Source organism: Hippocampus guttulatus, chromosome 7 (genome assembly GCF_054856545.1).
Source record: "Hippocampus guttulatus isolate MCC_2025c chromosome 7, RoL_Hgut_1.0, whole genome shotgun sequence".
NCBI lineage: Eukaryota > Metazoa > Chordata > Actinopteri > Syngnathiformes > Syngnathidae > Hippocampus > Hippocampus guttulatus.
In genome coordinates, this window is record NC_141267.1 from 18,900,732 (window position 1) to 18,916,143 (window position 15,412).

The following is a 15,412-nucleotide window of genomic DNA, read 5'->3' on the forward strand; positions in this document are numbered from 1 at the left end:
AAGTGGCAACCAATCAAAGAACAGTTTTCACTCCACTTCTTCAAGGAAAGAAAAGAGAAAGCAAGGAATGCAAGAATGACAGAGAGAAGAAAGAAGGATGGAAGGAAAGATAATGTAGAAGGAATGATAGGAAGACAGGATGAAGGAAGGCAGTAAAGAGGAGTAAAGAACGAGAGAGTTAAGGAATAGAGGAAGAAGACAGGACTGGAGGAAGGAAAGAAGGCAGCAATGATGTCGGAAGGAAGGAAAGAAGGAAGAAAGAAGGCTATAAAGAGGAGTAAAGAATGACAGAGTGAAGGAATAGATGAACAAGACAGGACTGGAGGAAGGAAAGAAGACAGGAATGATGTCGGAAGGGAGCAAAGAAGGAAGACAGGATGAAGGAAGGCAGTAAAGAACGACAGAGGGAAGGAATAGAGGAAGAAGACAGGACTGGAGGAAGGATAGAAGGCAGCAATGATGTCGGAAGGAAGGAAAGAAGGAAGAAAGGATGAAAGAAGGCTATAAAGAGGAGTAAAGAATGATAGCGGGAAGGAATAGAGGAAGAAGACAGGACTGGAGGAAGGAAAGAAGGCAGGAATGATGTCGGAAGGGAGGAAAGAAGGAAGAAAGGATGAAAGAAGGCTATAAAGAGGAGTAAAGAATGATAGCGGGAAGGAATAGAGGAAGAAGACAGGACTGGAGGAAGGAAAGAAGGCAGGAATGATGTCGGAAGGGAGGAAAGAAGGAAGAAAGGATGAAAGAAGGCTATAAAGAGGAGTAAAGAACGACAGAGTGAAGGAATAGATGAACAAGACAGGACTGGAGGAAGGAAAGAAGACAGGAATGATGTCGGAAGGGAGCAAAGAAGGAAGACAGGATGAAGGAAGGCAGTAAAGAACGACAGAGGGAAGGAATAGAGGAAGAAGACAGGACTGGGGAAGGAAAGAAGGCAGGAATGATGTCGGAAGGCAGGGAAGACATGATGGAGGAAGGAAAGAGGAATGGAAGGGTGCAAGGAAGGATAGGGTGACGGAAGGGAGTAAAGGATGGTAGAAGGAAATGATTGGGGGAAGAAAAGATTGAAGGAAGGAAAGAATGATGGAAGGAAGGAAAAAGTGTGGACTGAAGGAATGTATGACGAAAGGAAGGAAAATAAGACGTTAGGATTGAAGGAAGGGTCGAGGAAGAAAAATGGGATGGATGGAAGGAACGAGGGACAAAAGGGAGGAAGGAACACAGGAAATACGGAAGCAAGAAAGATCGGGGAAAGAGGGCGTAAGGTCGAGAGGGAGAAAAGGGGATGTTGGGGGAAAGATGAAAGGAATGAAAGGAAAATAGAAGGAAGGGAATGAGGAGGAAAGGATTGCAGGAAGGGAGGGATGGCAGGGGGGTGGAAGGAATGGAAGAAAGAAGGTGAAGGGAGGAAGAAAGCATTGAAGGAAGAGAAGAAAGGAGGATGTCGGAAGGAAGACAGAAAGAGAGGATGGATTGAAGGGACGTATGATAGAGAGGAAAAGCATCGTCGGCGTCGCCGGTTATTCACGCGCGTCCTCACCGTAGACGTCGAGCCACACGGCGCGCACGCTGACCCCCTTCTCGTTCTCTGCCTCGCAGCGGTAGCGTCCGGCGTCGCGGCGGGCGGCGGCGCCCACGCGCAAGGTGGCGCTTCGCATGTGGTCCAAGTGCTCCACCCGGATACGCGAGGCAGTGTCAACCTTTGCTGGTTGCTGTGGATACCAGACGGCACCCTGTCAACGCCCAGAAATCTCTAGAGATTAACCCCGTCTGCACGGCTATCCTCGCCAGCCGCACCTGACACGCGCGCAGCACACGCCACACACACACGCAATGCACATGCCATACACACAGTCCAGACCTTTAAGCTTTGAACCCCTTTGAACGAGGGGTGCCCAAACGTTTTCCTCTGAGGGGCCGTTGCACGGAAAGGATTCACGGACCGCTTTGGAGTTTGGCCAACGGGCCCCCGGGTTGTGGTTTGGACACCCCTGGTCTTTGACACTCATTTCCAAGCCACAGGAGTTTCAACGTTGAAGAAGAAAATACTGCATTTTGTACACCTCGGGAGCCACATTGGGGCAGGGTTTGATTCCAACTACGGCCTTCCCATGTGGAGTTTGCATGTTCAGCGTGGGTTTTCTCCGGGTGCTCCGGTTTCCTTCCACATTGCCAAAACATGCGTGGCGGGTCAATGGGACACTCTAAATTGTCCTTAGGTGTGATTTTGACCGCGGATGGTTGTTTGTTTCTTTGGGCTGACAACCGATTCAGGGTGTACCTCCGCCTATTGCCCGAAGATGTCTCGCATAGGCTACAGCATGCCCTCGTGAGGATAAGCGGATTAGTAAATGAATGGATAGGTTGGAGAACGGGTCAAACTGACCCTTTTCTTTAAGTAGTAAGTGTACCCACTGAATGAGTGAATTCCGTCAGCTGTATTGGATGAAATGATGAGACATCAATAATGTGTTTGGGGTTGCAGACACATTTGGAGAATGGGTCAAATTGACCCACTGTTAAATAATTGACTTGGAAAATAAAACAAACTATCAACATTCATTGAAATGATAAGTAATCTCATTCATAATGAGATATTTCATTTCCTAGTTTCTGACACTCTAAGACAATGGGTCAAATTGACCCGTTGCAAAGTTGTCGGGTTTTATTCATTATTGAGTGACGGTAAAACAGAGTTAACCCGTATGGCTCCATAATAATGAGCTGTGAACAAAGTCTCATTGGGATTATTTTTAAATTTCGGCATACCGGGTCAAAACGACCCAAATTAAAACTGGTTGGGGTTCATTAAGTAGTGAGTGACTTTGATGGAGTTAATGAGACAAAAAAAGGCTTTGTTGTGAGAGGGGTTTTTTTTCAATTTCTGATACTTTTGGATATCGGGTGAAATTGATCCATTGTTAAATTTTGAGTGAGTATTGATTAGGAGTGATTGGAGTGGTGAGTAATATATTTATTGGAACCAAATTGGACCCCATTTCCTTTCTTTTCCTCTAAATTTTGTCCAGTGCGCTTCTGACGCTTGTACAAGCTGCGACATTTTCCGGAGAAAGCGCGGCCAGAAAACATCCACAGAACAGACGTATGCAGACTGGTAGAAAACTGCAAAAGTGTCTCACCGAGCTGGGCGGGGCGACCCACTTGAGCTTGATATCGCCGTTGACGTTGGTGGTGTTGCAGGTGAGGGCCACGGTCTCGTTCAGGGTGAGGATGACCCGCTCGGGCGCTTGCATCTCAATGACGGGGGGCGCCACGGGCACTACAACGGGGGGGACGAGGACGAATCACCACCAAAGACCCACGTACAAATACTTTGATGCTGTGCTTAAATTAAGTATGTCTACTTTACTTGAGTATTGACATAGCTGGCATTGTTTTACTTTTGAAAACAGATTTAATAAATAGTTTTTATTTTGGCCGAATCTTTCCATACATTTCGGAACCGTCTGTGTGCATTTGCAAGTTTCCTATCTGTCGGTCTTTGAAGGATGATGGGGAACGAATTGTAAATTTCGCTCATCTAGTCAATATTGTAAAGCATAAAACAAACCACTTCCCTTCTCTCTGAAATGTGAATCATTAACCATCCATCACCCGACAGGCTACTCATACGTTTTGAAAAGTGAAAACTTCCGTAGTTTATAATTTGATTGAGACAATTATGAGGAAGTCCTCGGCCCGGGTGAAACCGTATCATGCGGCGACGGAAAAAGGAACGTGAAAAGTACAGAGCCACGGCTAACCTGGCTTGACGGTGAGGTGGTAGTTGTGCGAGCGTACGCGCCGCCCCCGCAGCGTGCCGGCGCACACGTAGCAGCCCTCGTAGGACTTGAGCGCGTTGCGGACCACCACGCCTTGCTCCAGGCTGGCGGAGAGGCGCAGGCCGGGGGCCAGGGGCGCCCCGGAGCAGGTCTCAAGGTGCAGGTCTGACAAGCCGGGATCGGTTGCCAGGCAGGGGATGGATGCGGCGGCGCCCACGCGGGTGAGGATGTTGAACACCATCGATTTCCTGAAAGGGTTGTTCGGATCTGCCAGAAGAAAACAAAAGCGCAGGGTGAAAGGGGCCGGATGAGTGAGCACTTTTTTTTTTCCTACTTGTTTTATTTCATCCAGTTGAGACGTTTGAAATCATGATGTTTCATCCATTTGAGTAACTCTGCACTCATACAACTGCTGGGGTACAAGTCACCCGCATCGGGTGAATCGCTAACCCGGTGCTGGGTCCAATGGGGATAATCTGAGTCTAAATGGTGAATCCAACCTGGGGGTCTGCTCAAAATCCACAGCTACCCAACAAGTGGGTTCGGAAAGCAACCCAATATTTTTTTGTGTTTTGTTTACCAAAAAAAACCCCCCAACAAAAATAAAACTGGAAGGAACTAGTCAGCCACGAAGGTAACTAGCGTACGTATTGATTCATTCCCACCTATTTTGCAAACTAGTCCGCTTATCGTTTGATTTGTTGCCTCCTTCATGACCTTTGAAAAAGAATTTGGGAAGATGATAGAACCACATTCATTTGTTTGAAGTATTACCAAAGTTCGGGAGGGGGTGGGGGTCGGTGCTATTTTAATTGATAACGAGTAATCGGAATGAGTTTAAATTCGTGATTGATTTGGATTTTTCCTGGGAAAAAAAAAATGGTGGTTTGGGTGACGCGAGAATCCCACCCGCGGGTGTTGATATTGATCTTGGTTTTGTACCATTTCTCTTCACAGCTCTGTTTCCAGAACTTGCGGGGTTTTTTTGGTGTCCACTCAGATTTTTGTCTGTCTAATCCGCCAAGGCCTTTCAGAATCAATTATGCTGATTCAGATTGAGGAGATTTTGCGGCTAATGTAACTTCAATTCTATTCGCAATGGAGCTGTCTCTTTCAACAAACGGATTCCAAAAGGTGTCCTCGCCAGACCGCAGCGTCGGATGTTGACCGAGTCGGCATTTCTATGTCCTCCGATTGGTTGTCCAAAGCTGAAAAATATGACTCCAAGTTCCCTTTTCACTGGCCAGTAACAATCTTGGTATTGTTCGGTTTCTTCTCAAGATTTTCCTCAGTGTAGCGTCATGTAGTTCGAATTGCTGTTATCTTCATATAAAAGCTTTTCTAAAAGGTACATAAAATAAAATAAAACTGCTCTCCCTACGTCTTGGCCTCCTGGCCTCATGAAAAAGCGCTTTTGTGTTTGCTGCCTGTGAGGAAGGAGTGCTCTGACAAGGACTAAGCAACACATGATATCATCCTTGCAGCGATGGCTGCGGGCCAAAGGGAACGTGCAGTTCAAAACAGTCATGAGTGCTTTCTACCTGCGCCGGGGCCGCCGCGCAAACGCCGTCACGTACGAGCACGCCCACGACTTCCCGCATATGCCTCCTCATTTTATGACGATAAGAATTGATGTGAAGTGGAGCATTTATTAGGAATGTTGCAAGAATAAAGTTGGGATGTAAATGTTTTGACCCCCCCCCCCAAAAAAGGTTGCTTCATTCGCCAACAATTAATTCTTTTTTTTCTTTTTTTCGGCAGCGAAATGTGCATTTACCGTTGACGAAGACGTAGATGGACGCCTGCTCGCCGCTCGTACTCTCCAGGCAAACGTAGCGGCCCATGTGAACGGGCAGCGCGCGGGCCACGTGCAAGGCCGACGCGCCTTCCGTGCGCCGCTCGCCCCGCACCTTGGGCCGCTCCTCCCGCTGCCACTGGATTTCCTTCTCGCCCTGGCAGCGCAGGTCAAAGGGCGCGTTGAGCGGGACCACCAGGTGGGGTCCCGTTGGGGTGATGCTGGGCTTACTGTCGCCTGTTAGACAGACGGAAAACGGCATATTATGTCAATGTTTATCCGGTAATGTATTTTTATAATAGTTCGACTTAATCAGATTTTTTTGTGATTGTTTTTTATTTATTTATTTTTTTACATTTGATATTATAACTGTAATGTTTCCAACACAAGACTTTCTTAAATATTTATTCCATGCAATATTTTCTCACAATAGTCCAATTAAATTGTTGTAAAATTTCCAATAATGAATTGATGGCTTATTTCCTTCTAAAGTTATTTGTAATATTTTGATATTATTCTCAAGAAGTTACTTTTTTTTTTTGCATAGTACTCTGATATTATAGTCCCAATATTTTGAGTTTACTATAAAATGACCATTTTATTTTTTATCTAGTATGATGCCTATCCTCATAAAATTTCTGGCTTCATTTTTATTAAAATAAAAAGACAACACATTTATGCTGAGGGTATTCTGAATTTATTCAGATGAAATTTGTTTTTTTCCATGTCATTTTTGTAATATTTGGACTCAACAGTCCGTAATTTTCTGATTTTATTCTTGCAATATTCTGACTTTATTTCTTTTAATTCCCATTTTCTCCACTTTTTATTCCCATGATGTTACAGATGTATAAAATTGCTTTTCCTGACATTGATTTTCTTTCTCACAGAAACCCAAAGGTTGTGCGCGAACTCAGATTTTTGGAGCTGCTCATAAAACCCTCCAGGTTGGCAAACGCCTCAGTTCCAGATAAAGACAATCAGAGCAGGATGCTGCCACCACCACGCTCCATTCTAGGTATGACGTTCGTTTGTTGATGAGCAATGTCGGTTTTGTGTCAAATGACCTTTGGGAATTATGGCCTAAAAATTCAACCCTGATTCGCAAATGTAGCCAAAGTACATGTCAAATCTCCCAAATGCTTGTGGGAGAAATGTGTTGGGTATAAGAAAACTGATTGCAACATGACCAGTTGGCTAATACAAAGTCCCCCCCCCCCCCCCCCCCCCAAGACTTAGGCCGGGTGAAGAACCACTATTTTTATGCCTTGCTCGGACTAATATGGAAACACGATCACGCTGAAGCCAAATGCAAATGTTTACGACACCTGCAGTGTTATTGGCTGCGCGACATGGCATAAACGTCATTAGCATCACATAAGCAGCTCATACAGTTAACCCCTGAAATGGGACAGGTACATTGACAAAACAGTGTTTAAAAATTGGCACATATAACAAAATAAAATTCCATGAATCGAGCAGAACAGAATATCTAAACACCAAAATATTCACCCAAACCATATAGTTTCATCCAAGTCTACTAGCTAAACGGTGTATGTGTGTAAATTGCGTCGTTTGAACAACGCCATACTCCTCTGATGCCTTGGAGCCCATAACACTGGATTCGTCAGACAATGATTGCATCATAAAAACACCGTATTATTTTGCCCCACTTTACACACACACAAAATGCAAAGTCAGCATATTTCATCTGGTGAATGTACTCGTGCAGTTCTCGTAGAAACGTGTAAAATTAGAGTGGGAAAGGTAAAACAAATTCATCTCCTTTACTTAAATCGCCCCCGGGGAAAAAAACAAAAGAACAACATACAATATTTTCCGATTTTAACTTAATGTCACGTGTTGTTGTTTAAGAGCTAGCTTGCGCAGATTTGACTTTGAATGCAATCCCATAGCTTTGCTCTCATCTGGCGAACAAAAAATGCTGAATTAACTAAGGATGACAACTAAAAAACAAAAAAACCCAAAAACAACCCCCCCCCCCCACTATTCATGTAGCGTATGTATTTTTTCAGACTGATTATTTTTGAAGCTAGCAAGACACAGTGCATTCCCCACCAGATAGTTCTGTTTAACTCATTCAGTACCAGCCAATCTAGACCAAGTCTGAAAAGACGTTTAAAAACGTCTTTGGGAGTGAATTAGTTAATGAGACCGTGGGTGATTCAAGTACGTTGATTTGCTTGCTGTCGCTGCTTTTCCGCCTTAAAATACCCCAAGGTCTCAATCCATCAAGACAGACTTTACCACTCGTCTTTTTAAATCATGTACAAGCCTATTTTAAGTAATTTGCACTTATTGACTTCTCACCGCCATTGCCCAACCTTATTCCCACGCATTACGCAATCTCAAAGATGCAATCTCCAACACGAACCAAAACAAAACATTGTACCCGCATCAAAGTCGATAACACGAGCTATGTGGCGGCAACACTGCCACGCAGAGCGAGAATGATGTTTTATAAACAGATTAAAACCATCCAGGATATAACCGAGCCCTCAATGTTGACTTCACGCAATGTTTTCATGTCAACCGGTTCCACGCATTTAATTTGTTTCTTATGTGTATTTGTTATGCTATTGAACTCGTTGACATAAAGCTCGAGAATGTCCTGGTGTGTTATTGTATAACTCCATAGCGTGACTTAAGACTATTTAAAAAAAAAAAAAAAAAATTTAACCTATAATGTATATCTTTCCAATGGAGGTATGTTGTAGTCTGCAAGGAGATTCTCTCACTGTTCACTCTGGGGAAGTCAGATGACTTCCCAGGCTCTCCGGCAAGGCATCAGCATGACTGCACTCGCAATTTCGAGAAGAGCTTACAAATTAAAAATTGCGTGAATAATCATGTCTGGGCGTGAACAAAATGGCTGCAAACAGCAGTGGCACTTTGATGGCCGATGGGATTTTAATGTGGTCTTCGGCAGTGTTTTATTTTTTTTCACACCTTTGATTGGCACATTTGAAGCAAAGAAGGGTGGAACTGCCAATGTGGAGGAAACAATTTTGACCTGCAATTAAATACGTTTGAACGTATTTGCGAACGTGCTTTTTGGCTAAATGCTAAAAACATAGCATGTCATCCCGTAATGCTACCGTGTCGACATCCGCAAAAAAACTAAACAATTAGGATTCGGTTCACAAAACACAGAGTTGTCTGCTTTTGTGTAAGAACTTTTCATTTGGAGATTGATTGAAGTTAGTTTTCTGTTGTATCCCATTTGGCTCGTGTTTTTTGGCACAGTTTTTCCACAACCCTTCCAAATGCGGCGTTACCCACTGATCATTCCAGCCACCACAACATAAGAACTTTACAGCGACTGGCAAAATCTTCCATCCACACCCTACCAACCACAGAGTTAAGGGGGGCATTGGCCCCCCTCTGGTCACCCCTTGTACCGCCACTGTTGGGCAAAAATCAGGCCTTATGCGTTACATAAGACCTGATTTTTGCCCAAGCACACATTGGAGGTACACCCTGAAGAGGTTGCTAGTCAGTCATAGGGTACATATCGACAACTGACCATTCCCACTTCCATTCAGACCTCTCTACAGATGCGCAGAGCATCCAGAGCGAATTTCCCACACCACAACACCGCAAACAGTAATCTGTACGACAGCCATGCCACACACAGGCAACGGAACCTAATCAGAGATGGCAATTATCCAGCACATACACAGCGACAAGACTGAATAACTGCTTCTAACCACACACCATTCAATACCTGAACAAATGACAGTCACCCACAGTTTGTAACATTTTTCTTTTGTAATCCCGCTCACTTCAAAGTTTACACTGTGCAATATCTCTTTCAATTTGCAATATCCGAAGAGTCAAATTAACTTTCAGGGACAGCGGTTACGACTGTGGACAGCTGATCAGGTTAGAGGTTATCATTATTTGCGCATGGAAGTTCATTTTGTTCAAGGATTACATGCATGGAAATTGATTTGAGTTGTCGCTGCTGACCATTTCTAACGCGCAATTTCTGCACCTCACAGCTCACAAATTCGGGCTCCGGATTCAGCCTCTGGCCTTCCTGTTTGTGGTGTTTGCATACTTGCGAGGTCCATTGATGTGACTGAATGGTAACGTGAGTGCGAATTTGTCGATATGTGCCACGGAGTTCCGTTGCGACCAGTTTCGGGTTTGTTCTGCCTCTCAGCCCAGGTGGCTCCAGTTCACGAACTTCATGATAGTGTATAGAAGAGGGATGGGAAACTTGAATGCTGGAGGGCAGGCGCATAGGACCATGCACGTCCAAACCAGATGTATGACAAAAATGCTACCATTGAAAATCCATTTTTCAATACATTGATAAAAAATACACTATCCAAACCCAACAACAATGCATTTGAAGCAGTCAACAAAATACGCACATACTCTGTATTATTTTTTTTCCTGGACAAAGTGCTCTCCGGCATGAAAATTGCCATTGCCAAGTATGGCACAAAACTGCTGAACAGGAAACTAATATTGAGTGCCATAATTTTGTACATTTTTATCCACCAAAAATATCCATCCATCCATCCATTTTCGAATCCGTTTAGCCTCACGAGGGTCGCGGGGTGTGCTGGAGCCAATCCCAGCTGTCACACGTAGAACTGGCTGCCAGCCAATCACAGATCACACATAGACAACAACCCTTTGCGCTCACAATCATAGTTTGGAGTGTTCCATTAGCCTGCCGTGCATGTTTTTGGAATGTGGGCGGAAACCGGAGTACCCGGAGAAAACCCACACGGGCACGGGGCGAACATGCAAACTCCACAAAAACACAATTCACTCAAAATTTTAATATTTCTATTGTGATTTTTTTCCCCAATTCTTCAGAAAATATTTTTGATTTATCCTGTTTTTTTGCAGGGTTTATTTCCCCGAGGTTCCATTTTCATTGAGAGCATATTGAATGTTTAAGAGCATATTTTTGTGAAGAATTTGGAGGCAGACAGAGGGTGGGTTGTTAAGACAATTTTTATAATTGTTTAAAAAAAAGCTTTTATTTTTTTTAATTAGGGTAACTCAATGTGGTACGGCAGTTGCCCATCCCTGATAATTAAAAAAAATCAATTTCTATTGTGAAAATATGCAATTTCTAACATGCAAAAGTCCAATGCATTGATGATTTCTTTTTTACTTCAAATCCAAATTTAAATAAGGCAATCATTTTGATCGACATTTTCACACCGTTTCATCTCATGTCTCCACTCATAGTCCGAATCACTGGTCTCCCAGGTAATTGCTCGTACCTTTTCCCAGACCTGATAAGCAAACAAAGCACGTTTCCCAAGCTGTAGAAGTGTCACGAGTTGGATTAAAAAAGCAGAACCTTTCCACATCCCTAAAAAGTCGCAAATCATTTGCGGGCCTGTTGGCATGTTCTCCACAATCACAGGAGCAAAAAAAAAAACAGGACAGGTGCAATGCAAAGGCCGTTCCCCGCTGCGTCTCAATATTCGCCCTGAGGTGGCAAAAATGCAAGTTCCGAGGCTAAACGGCGAAACGCATACAAACACCCTGGAGGCTAATTTAAGCCACAGGCGAATATTTGTGACACACTCAACTGCGAATGAAGCCTCGTCTCGGTGCTGCATGCTGCACCCCTGCGTGCGGAGACTGGCTTAAGGCAAACTTCACGGCGTTGCATGACAGGTAAGCCCTAGCGTGCAAATCGGCCAACAGATATTCTCACCCCCCCCCTGCACACTTCCCAATGCCAGAAGTCCGCCTCCAACTTCAAGATGTCGAAGCAAAAGCAACTCGGCAAATTGTTTTGGAGCAAACGACTTGATTTGTTGCGCTAACATTGCCATCAATGTCGATTATTTATAGTTTGAAGTTGTTCCAACTTAAAGGACTGTTTTACCCCATCAAAATACAAGTTGCGTTTTGGTTTTTGTCAGTGCAACAATGTAATGCGATCGAACATGTGCCAATCACTTTTCAGCTCGATCTGCCCCCTTTCATCATCCCTTGGCATCAATAAAGCTTTCTAAAGCATCAATAAAAATCGGAATGAAACTGCTCGCGATTTTGACACCGATTTGCGATGCTCAGAGAGGACTCGCTTAAGAACTGTCCCCCCCAAAATTATGCAGACAACTTCCCTGCAGTGCAACAGCTGCCCGTTTGCATGAAATCAAAAAGCGCCACTTTCTTTTTTTTTTTAAGCGCGCGTACGATTTCGGCACTGTTTTTTTTCCCTTCTTCTGCACGGCGCCCTTGCTCGCCTCGATTAAATAATGCAAGGAGTCGCGTTCGCTATCCGCGGGTGTCCATTTGCCTCGCGTGTCAGTTATCGCTGCGACAAAAAAAAACAAAAAACTCCCATGCACATTGGGGGGGGGGGGGGGACAGTACCAAAACAATAAACAACAACCTGCGTATTTACGCGCACCGCGCGTCAAGCGGAATTCCAAGCCAGCAGCCACCGTGCAACAAGTTGCGCTTCATAAAAGTCTCGTCATGGCAACAGCGTGTCAATCGTACCTGGGCGGAAGGTGAACTGCAACACGACAGACAGCAACGCTATCAAGCGGTAATCCATAGTTAGAGTTCCATGGGTGTAACTGCGCACGAGAGCCGGGTGAAGGTGTGGGGAGGCGGGCGGTAGTGGCGCGGAGCTCCACTACGACACAATACTCCACTCGCGCGGTAAAAGAAGAAGAAGGAGAAGAAGAAAAGGTTGAGGAGGAAGAGGAGGAGGAGGATGACGACAAACGAGAGGTGCTCTTAGAAGTCTTCCAAAGCGCAGCGGGGAGTCAGTGGACATCGCCGGGCCCGGCAGCGTGCGGTGCACGTTGAGCAAGTGTGCGTGACTGGCTGAGACTGCGCCGTGGACACGCTCTTGCAAAATGTGTGTGAGCGTGTGTGCAGTCACCACGCGCAGCCACACTGCTAATAAGAGAAGGCGGGAGGGGGGGGGGGGGGGGAGGGGGGGAGGGGGGGAGAGAGACAGAGAGGGAGGGAGGGAGGGAGAATTAAATGAATTGTCGCAATGCTGCGAAGCCAAGAGTACGACTAACATATTACTATTGCGCGTACGTATTATACCTCACTATAATAATAATAATAATAATAATACATTTTATTTATAAGCGCCTTTCAAGACACCCAAGGACACTTTACAATAACAAAAAACACAAAACAATACAATACGGGTCAAATGGGTCCAAAAATGTGACTATGCGACTCCTTTTCCTATTTCAATGATATCTATCGTATTTTTTTTCAAAATAAAAGCGCCAGTTTATTTTTTACTTCTAATATCCACATTTTTTGACCCATTTGACTCAGTTTTAAATTGTTCCGCTCATTCATGTTCATTTTGGAGGGCCGGGGGAGGGGGGGCGGTTGGATTTCAAAATAAAATCCAGATTAAAAAATATATATGTAGGGAGGTTTACTTCTGATTTTGGCAACACTTTTTTTTAACTGAATATATTCTACAAAGGGCGGCCCAGTCGATTCGACCTCGCACTGCAGAGAATCGTGGGTTCGATTCCAGCTCCGGCCTCCCTGTGTGGAGTTTGCATGTTCTCCCCGGGCCTGCGTGGGTTTTCTCTGGGTACGCCTGTTTCTTCCCACATTCCCAAAAACATGCAAGGCAGGCTGATTGAACGCTCCAAAAATGTCCCCAAGACATTGCAGCAAACGCAATCTCATTCATTCCAATGACGTTCTGTGTTGCCATCGTTAATAATGGTTTCTTAGCATATCCAGTCTAAACTTTTTTTTTCTCTCAACTTTCTTCCGACAATTATAATACTTATCGAATACTTATTGAATGTTGATCTGGGTTTTCGGGAGAATTCTTCAGCCTTTAATTGCAATTAGTTTTTTCTCAATGCATTTCAGTCGGCATCACTTATATGCAAATTTTGGTTATTTGTGATCCGGACCGGGGCCAATCCCCCGAGAATAGCAGTGGTCGACTGTACAGTTGTTGAAATACATCAGAAACATTGGTCCATCTTCCGATCGGTAATCTCTTTTGTTTTTTTATAATTCAATTTGCTGACCAGTGATCAGCTCCAGGATCCTGATCATGTAAAGCCTACCAAAAACGTTTCACATTTTCTAAAAGGAAATGTTTTCCGATTTTTTTTTTTTTTTTGGAATAGATTCTCGACATAGACCGTTGAAAGACTGTCCTTTTCATTGACAAAAAAAAAAGAAAGCTCCAAATACTTCTACAGGGCAAGCCCAACTCGCCACAAAGTCTTTGCCATTGCTGCTTCTGGAATTGCAAGAGTCAGCCGTCACATTCAAGATGTCATGTATTTGTTGTGATATTTAAAAAAAAAAAAGCTATCATTTATTATATCTGCTGCTCTGAAGAGACAGAGAATTCTGACATTTCTAAACCCTGACCATGAAAAGTGCACCGGAACACCAAACGTAAATCGATTTCGGATAAAGAGGCCAAATGATACATTTCCGACCTTTTAACAATCACAAGTGTGTTGCTACAGCACTTAAAAACCCCAACTGGGAAATTTCTGAGATCTGATGATGATGATGAAGAAGTACTTTGGAATGCCACAAACCATGAAACTGACAAAGAAAAAGTCCTTTACACGGAAAGATCTCAAACTGGATATTCTTTAGCCCCAACGTTGGGGCCATGCATTTCATAAATATAACAAATAAATATTTCCTCACACGGCACGGGACGCAAAGAACACCGATGGTAAATTTCCTGACCCCCGACAAAGAAAAGTGCTTTGAAACAACAAAAATATCCAACTGTACATTACTTGAAAAACCTATTTATATAATTTCGGAACTTTGAACAAAAACTGCATTTTAACGCCACTCAAAAGCTCCAACTCGAAAATTCCCAACCTCTGCATTTTAAAGGTCAACAATTTCTGGTGACTGATGAAACAAGCTTCCTTAGAATGCCACTTCAGAGAACTCAAATCATTCATTTTCAGCCTTTGCCAAGGAAAATTCAACCTAGAGCCTCCAACGTAAGATTAGAATTTCACGCTGAAAAATTCCAACCATAAATTTTCACCTTCCAACTCGGATTGGAATGCAAAAACTCCGCATATGAATTTTGGACCTCCTTATCCTGATTAAGAAAAGTGTCAAAAACCAAAGAGAGTGCTTGTCAAAAAATCCGATTTTAAAATTAACGATTTTTCACTTACTGTAAATCCTTCATATTTCTGGTTTGGCTTTTAGAAATTTGCATATTTGACGATTTTATTTTATTTTTTTTACCCCATCATTCTGTTATCCACTAAAATTTGGACTATTCGCTGTTTTTGTGCGCTGGGCCAAAAGCAACAAGATTATTTTGGCACCATCTGGTGGAATCTCTGTTGTTGTTGCGTTGAATTCATTGCTAATGTTTTTTCATCTGCATTCGACATGTCCTGTTTTGTTGGCAGACCTTGAAGGCACCTTGCGTATAGTCAAAAGTACAAGTGAAAGTATATATTTTTTGCTTTTCTCCCAATGAAGCTAGCATAAAAAAAAATCTATGTAGTCTACCTATTTATGAACATTACAGTTTGGTACATTCACAAACATTTAGTATTGCGTGTCAATACCAAAATCTGCATTCATTAACTCAGTATCATTTGTCGAAAGTGCTGCTGCGCAGATTTGTTTGTCCGAGTGTGATATCGCGTCATCTTGTGCTATCGTATTATCTCGGTAAATACTGCCGCGAAAATGTTGATGAGCCACATGTGAAAGTGGCGCACGTGTTGAATAAACAGAATATGGTCATTTATGTAACATGAGTTTATGGCTGTGCACATGCTAGAGGCATGGTGTTGACGTCGTATGATACTTTGTG

At 43.6% G+C, this 15,412-nt stretch overlaps 1 protein-coding gene and 1 long non-coding RNA gene across 3 annotated transcripts in view; one reads left to right on the top strand and one right to left on the bottom strand.

Moving 5' to 3' along the window:
- The window catches only part of kita (KIT proto-oncogene, receptor tyrosine kinase a), a 28,494-nt gene extending 16,041 nt beyond the window's left edge, over positions 1–12,453 (bottom strand). The window contains exons 1-5 of one of the 2 annotated variants that reach the window (XM_086116501.1): positions 12,088–12,453; positions 5,557–5,811; positions 3,762–4,046; positions 3,138–3,277; positions 1,538–1,709 (exon numbers count right to left, since the gene is read on the bottom strand). In XM_086116501.1, coding sequence (XP_085972627.1) covers positions 1,538–1,709; positions 3,138–3,277; positions 3,762–4,046; positions 5,557–5,811; positions 12,088–12,145 — 910 coding nt within the window. In that variant the 5' untranslated portion in view covers positions 12,146–12,453. Of the gene's footprint in view, positions 1–1,537; positions 1,731–3,137; positions 3,278–3,761; positions 4,047–5,556; positions 5,812–12,087 lie in introns of both variants that reach the window. The other variant, XM_086116500.1, reaches the window with a different exon arrangement.
- The window catches only part of LOC147202880 (uncharacterized), a 36,621-nt gene continuing 26,838 nt past the window's right edge, over positions 5,630–15,412 (top strand). Inside the window, exons 1-2 of the long non-coding RNA XR_015101460.1 lie at positions 5,630–5,773; positions 6,465–6,592. This is a non-coding gene — a long non-coding RNA (uncharacterized LOC147202880). The remainder of the gene's footprint in view (positions 5,774–6,464; positions 6,593–15,412) is intronic.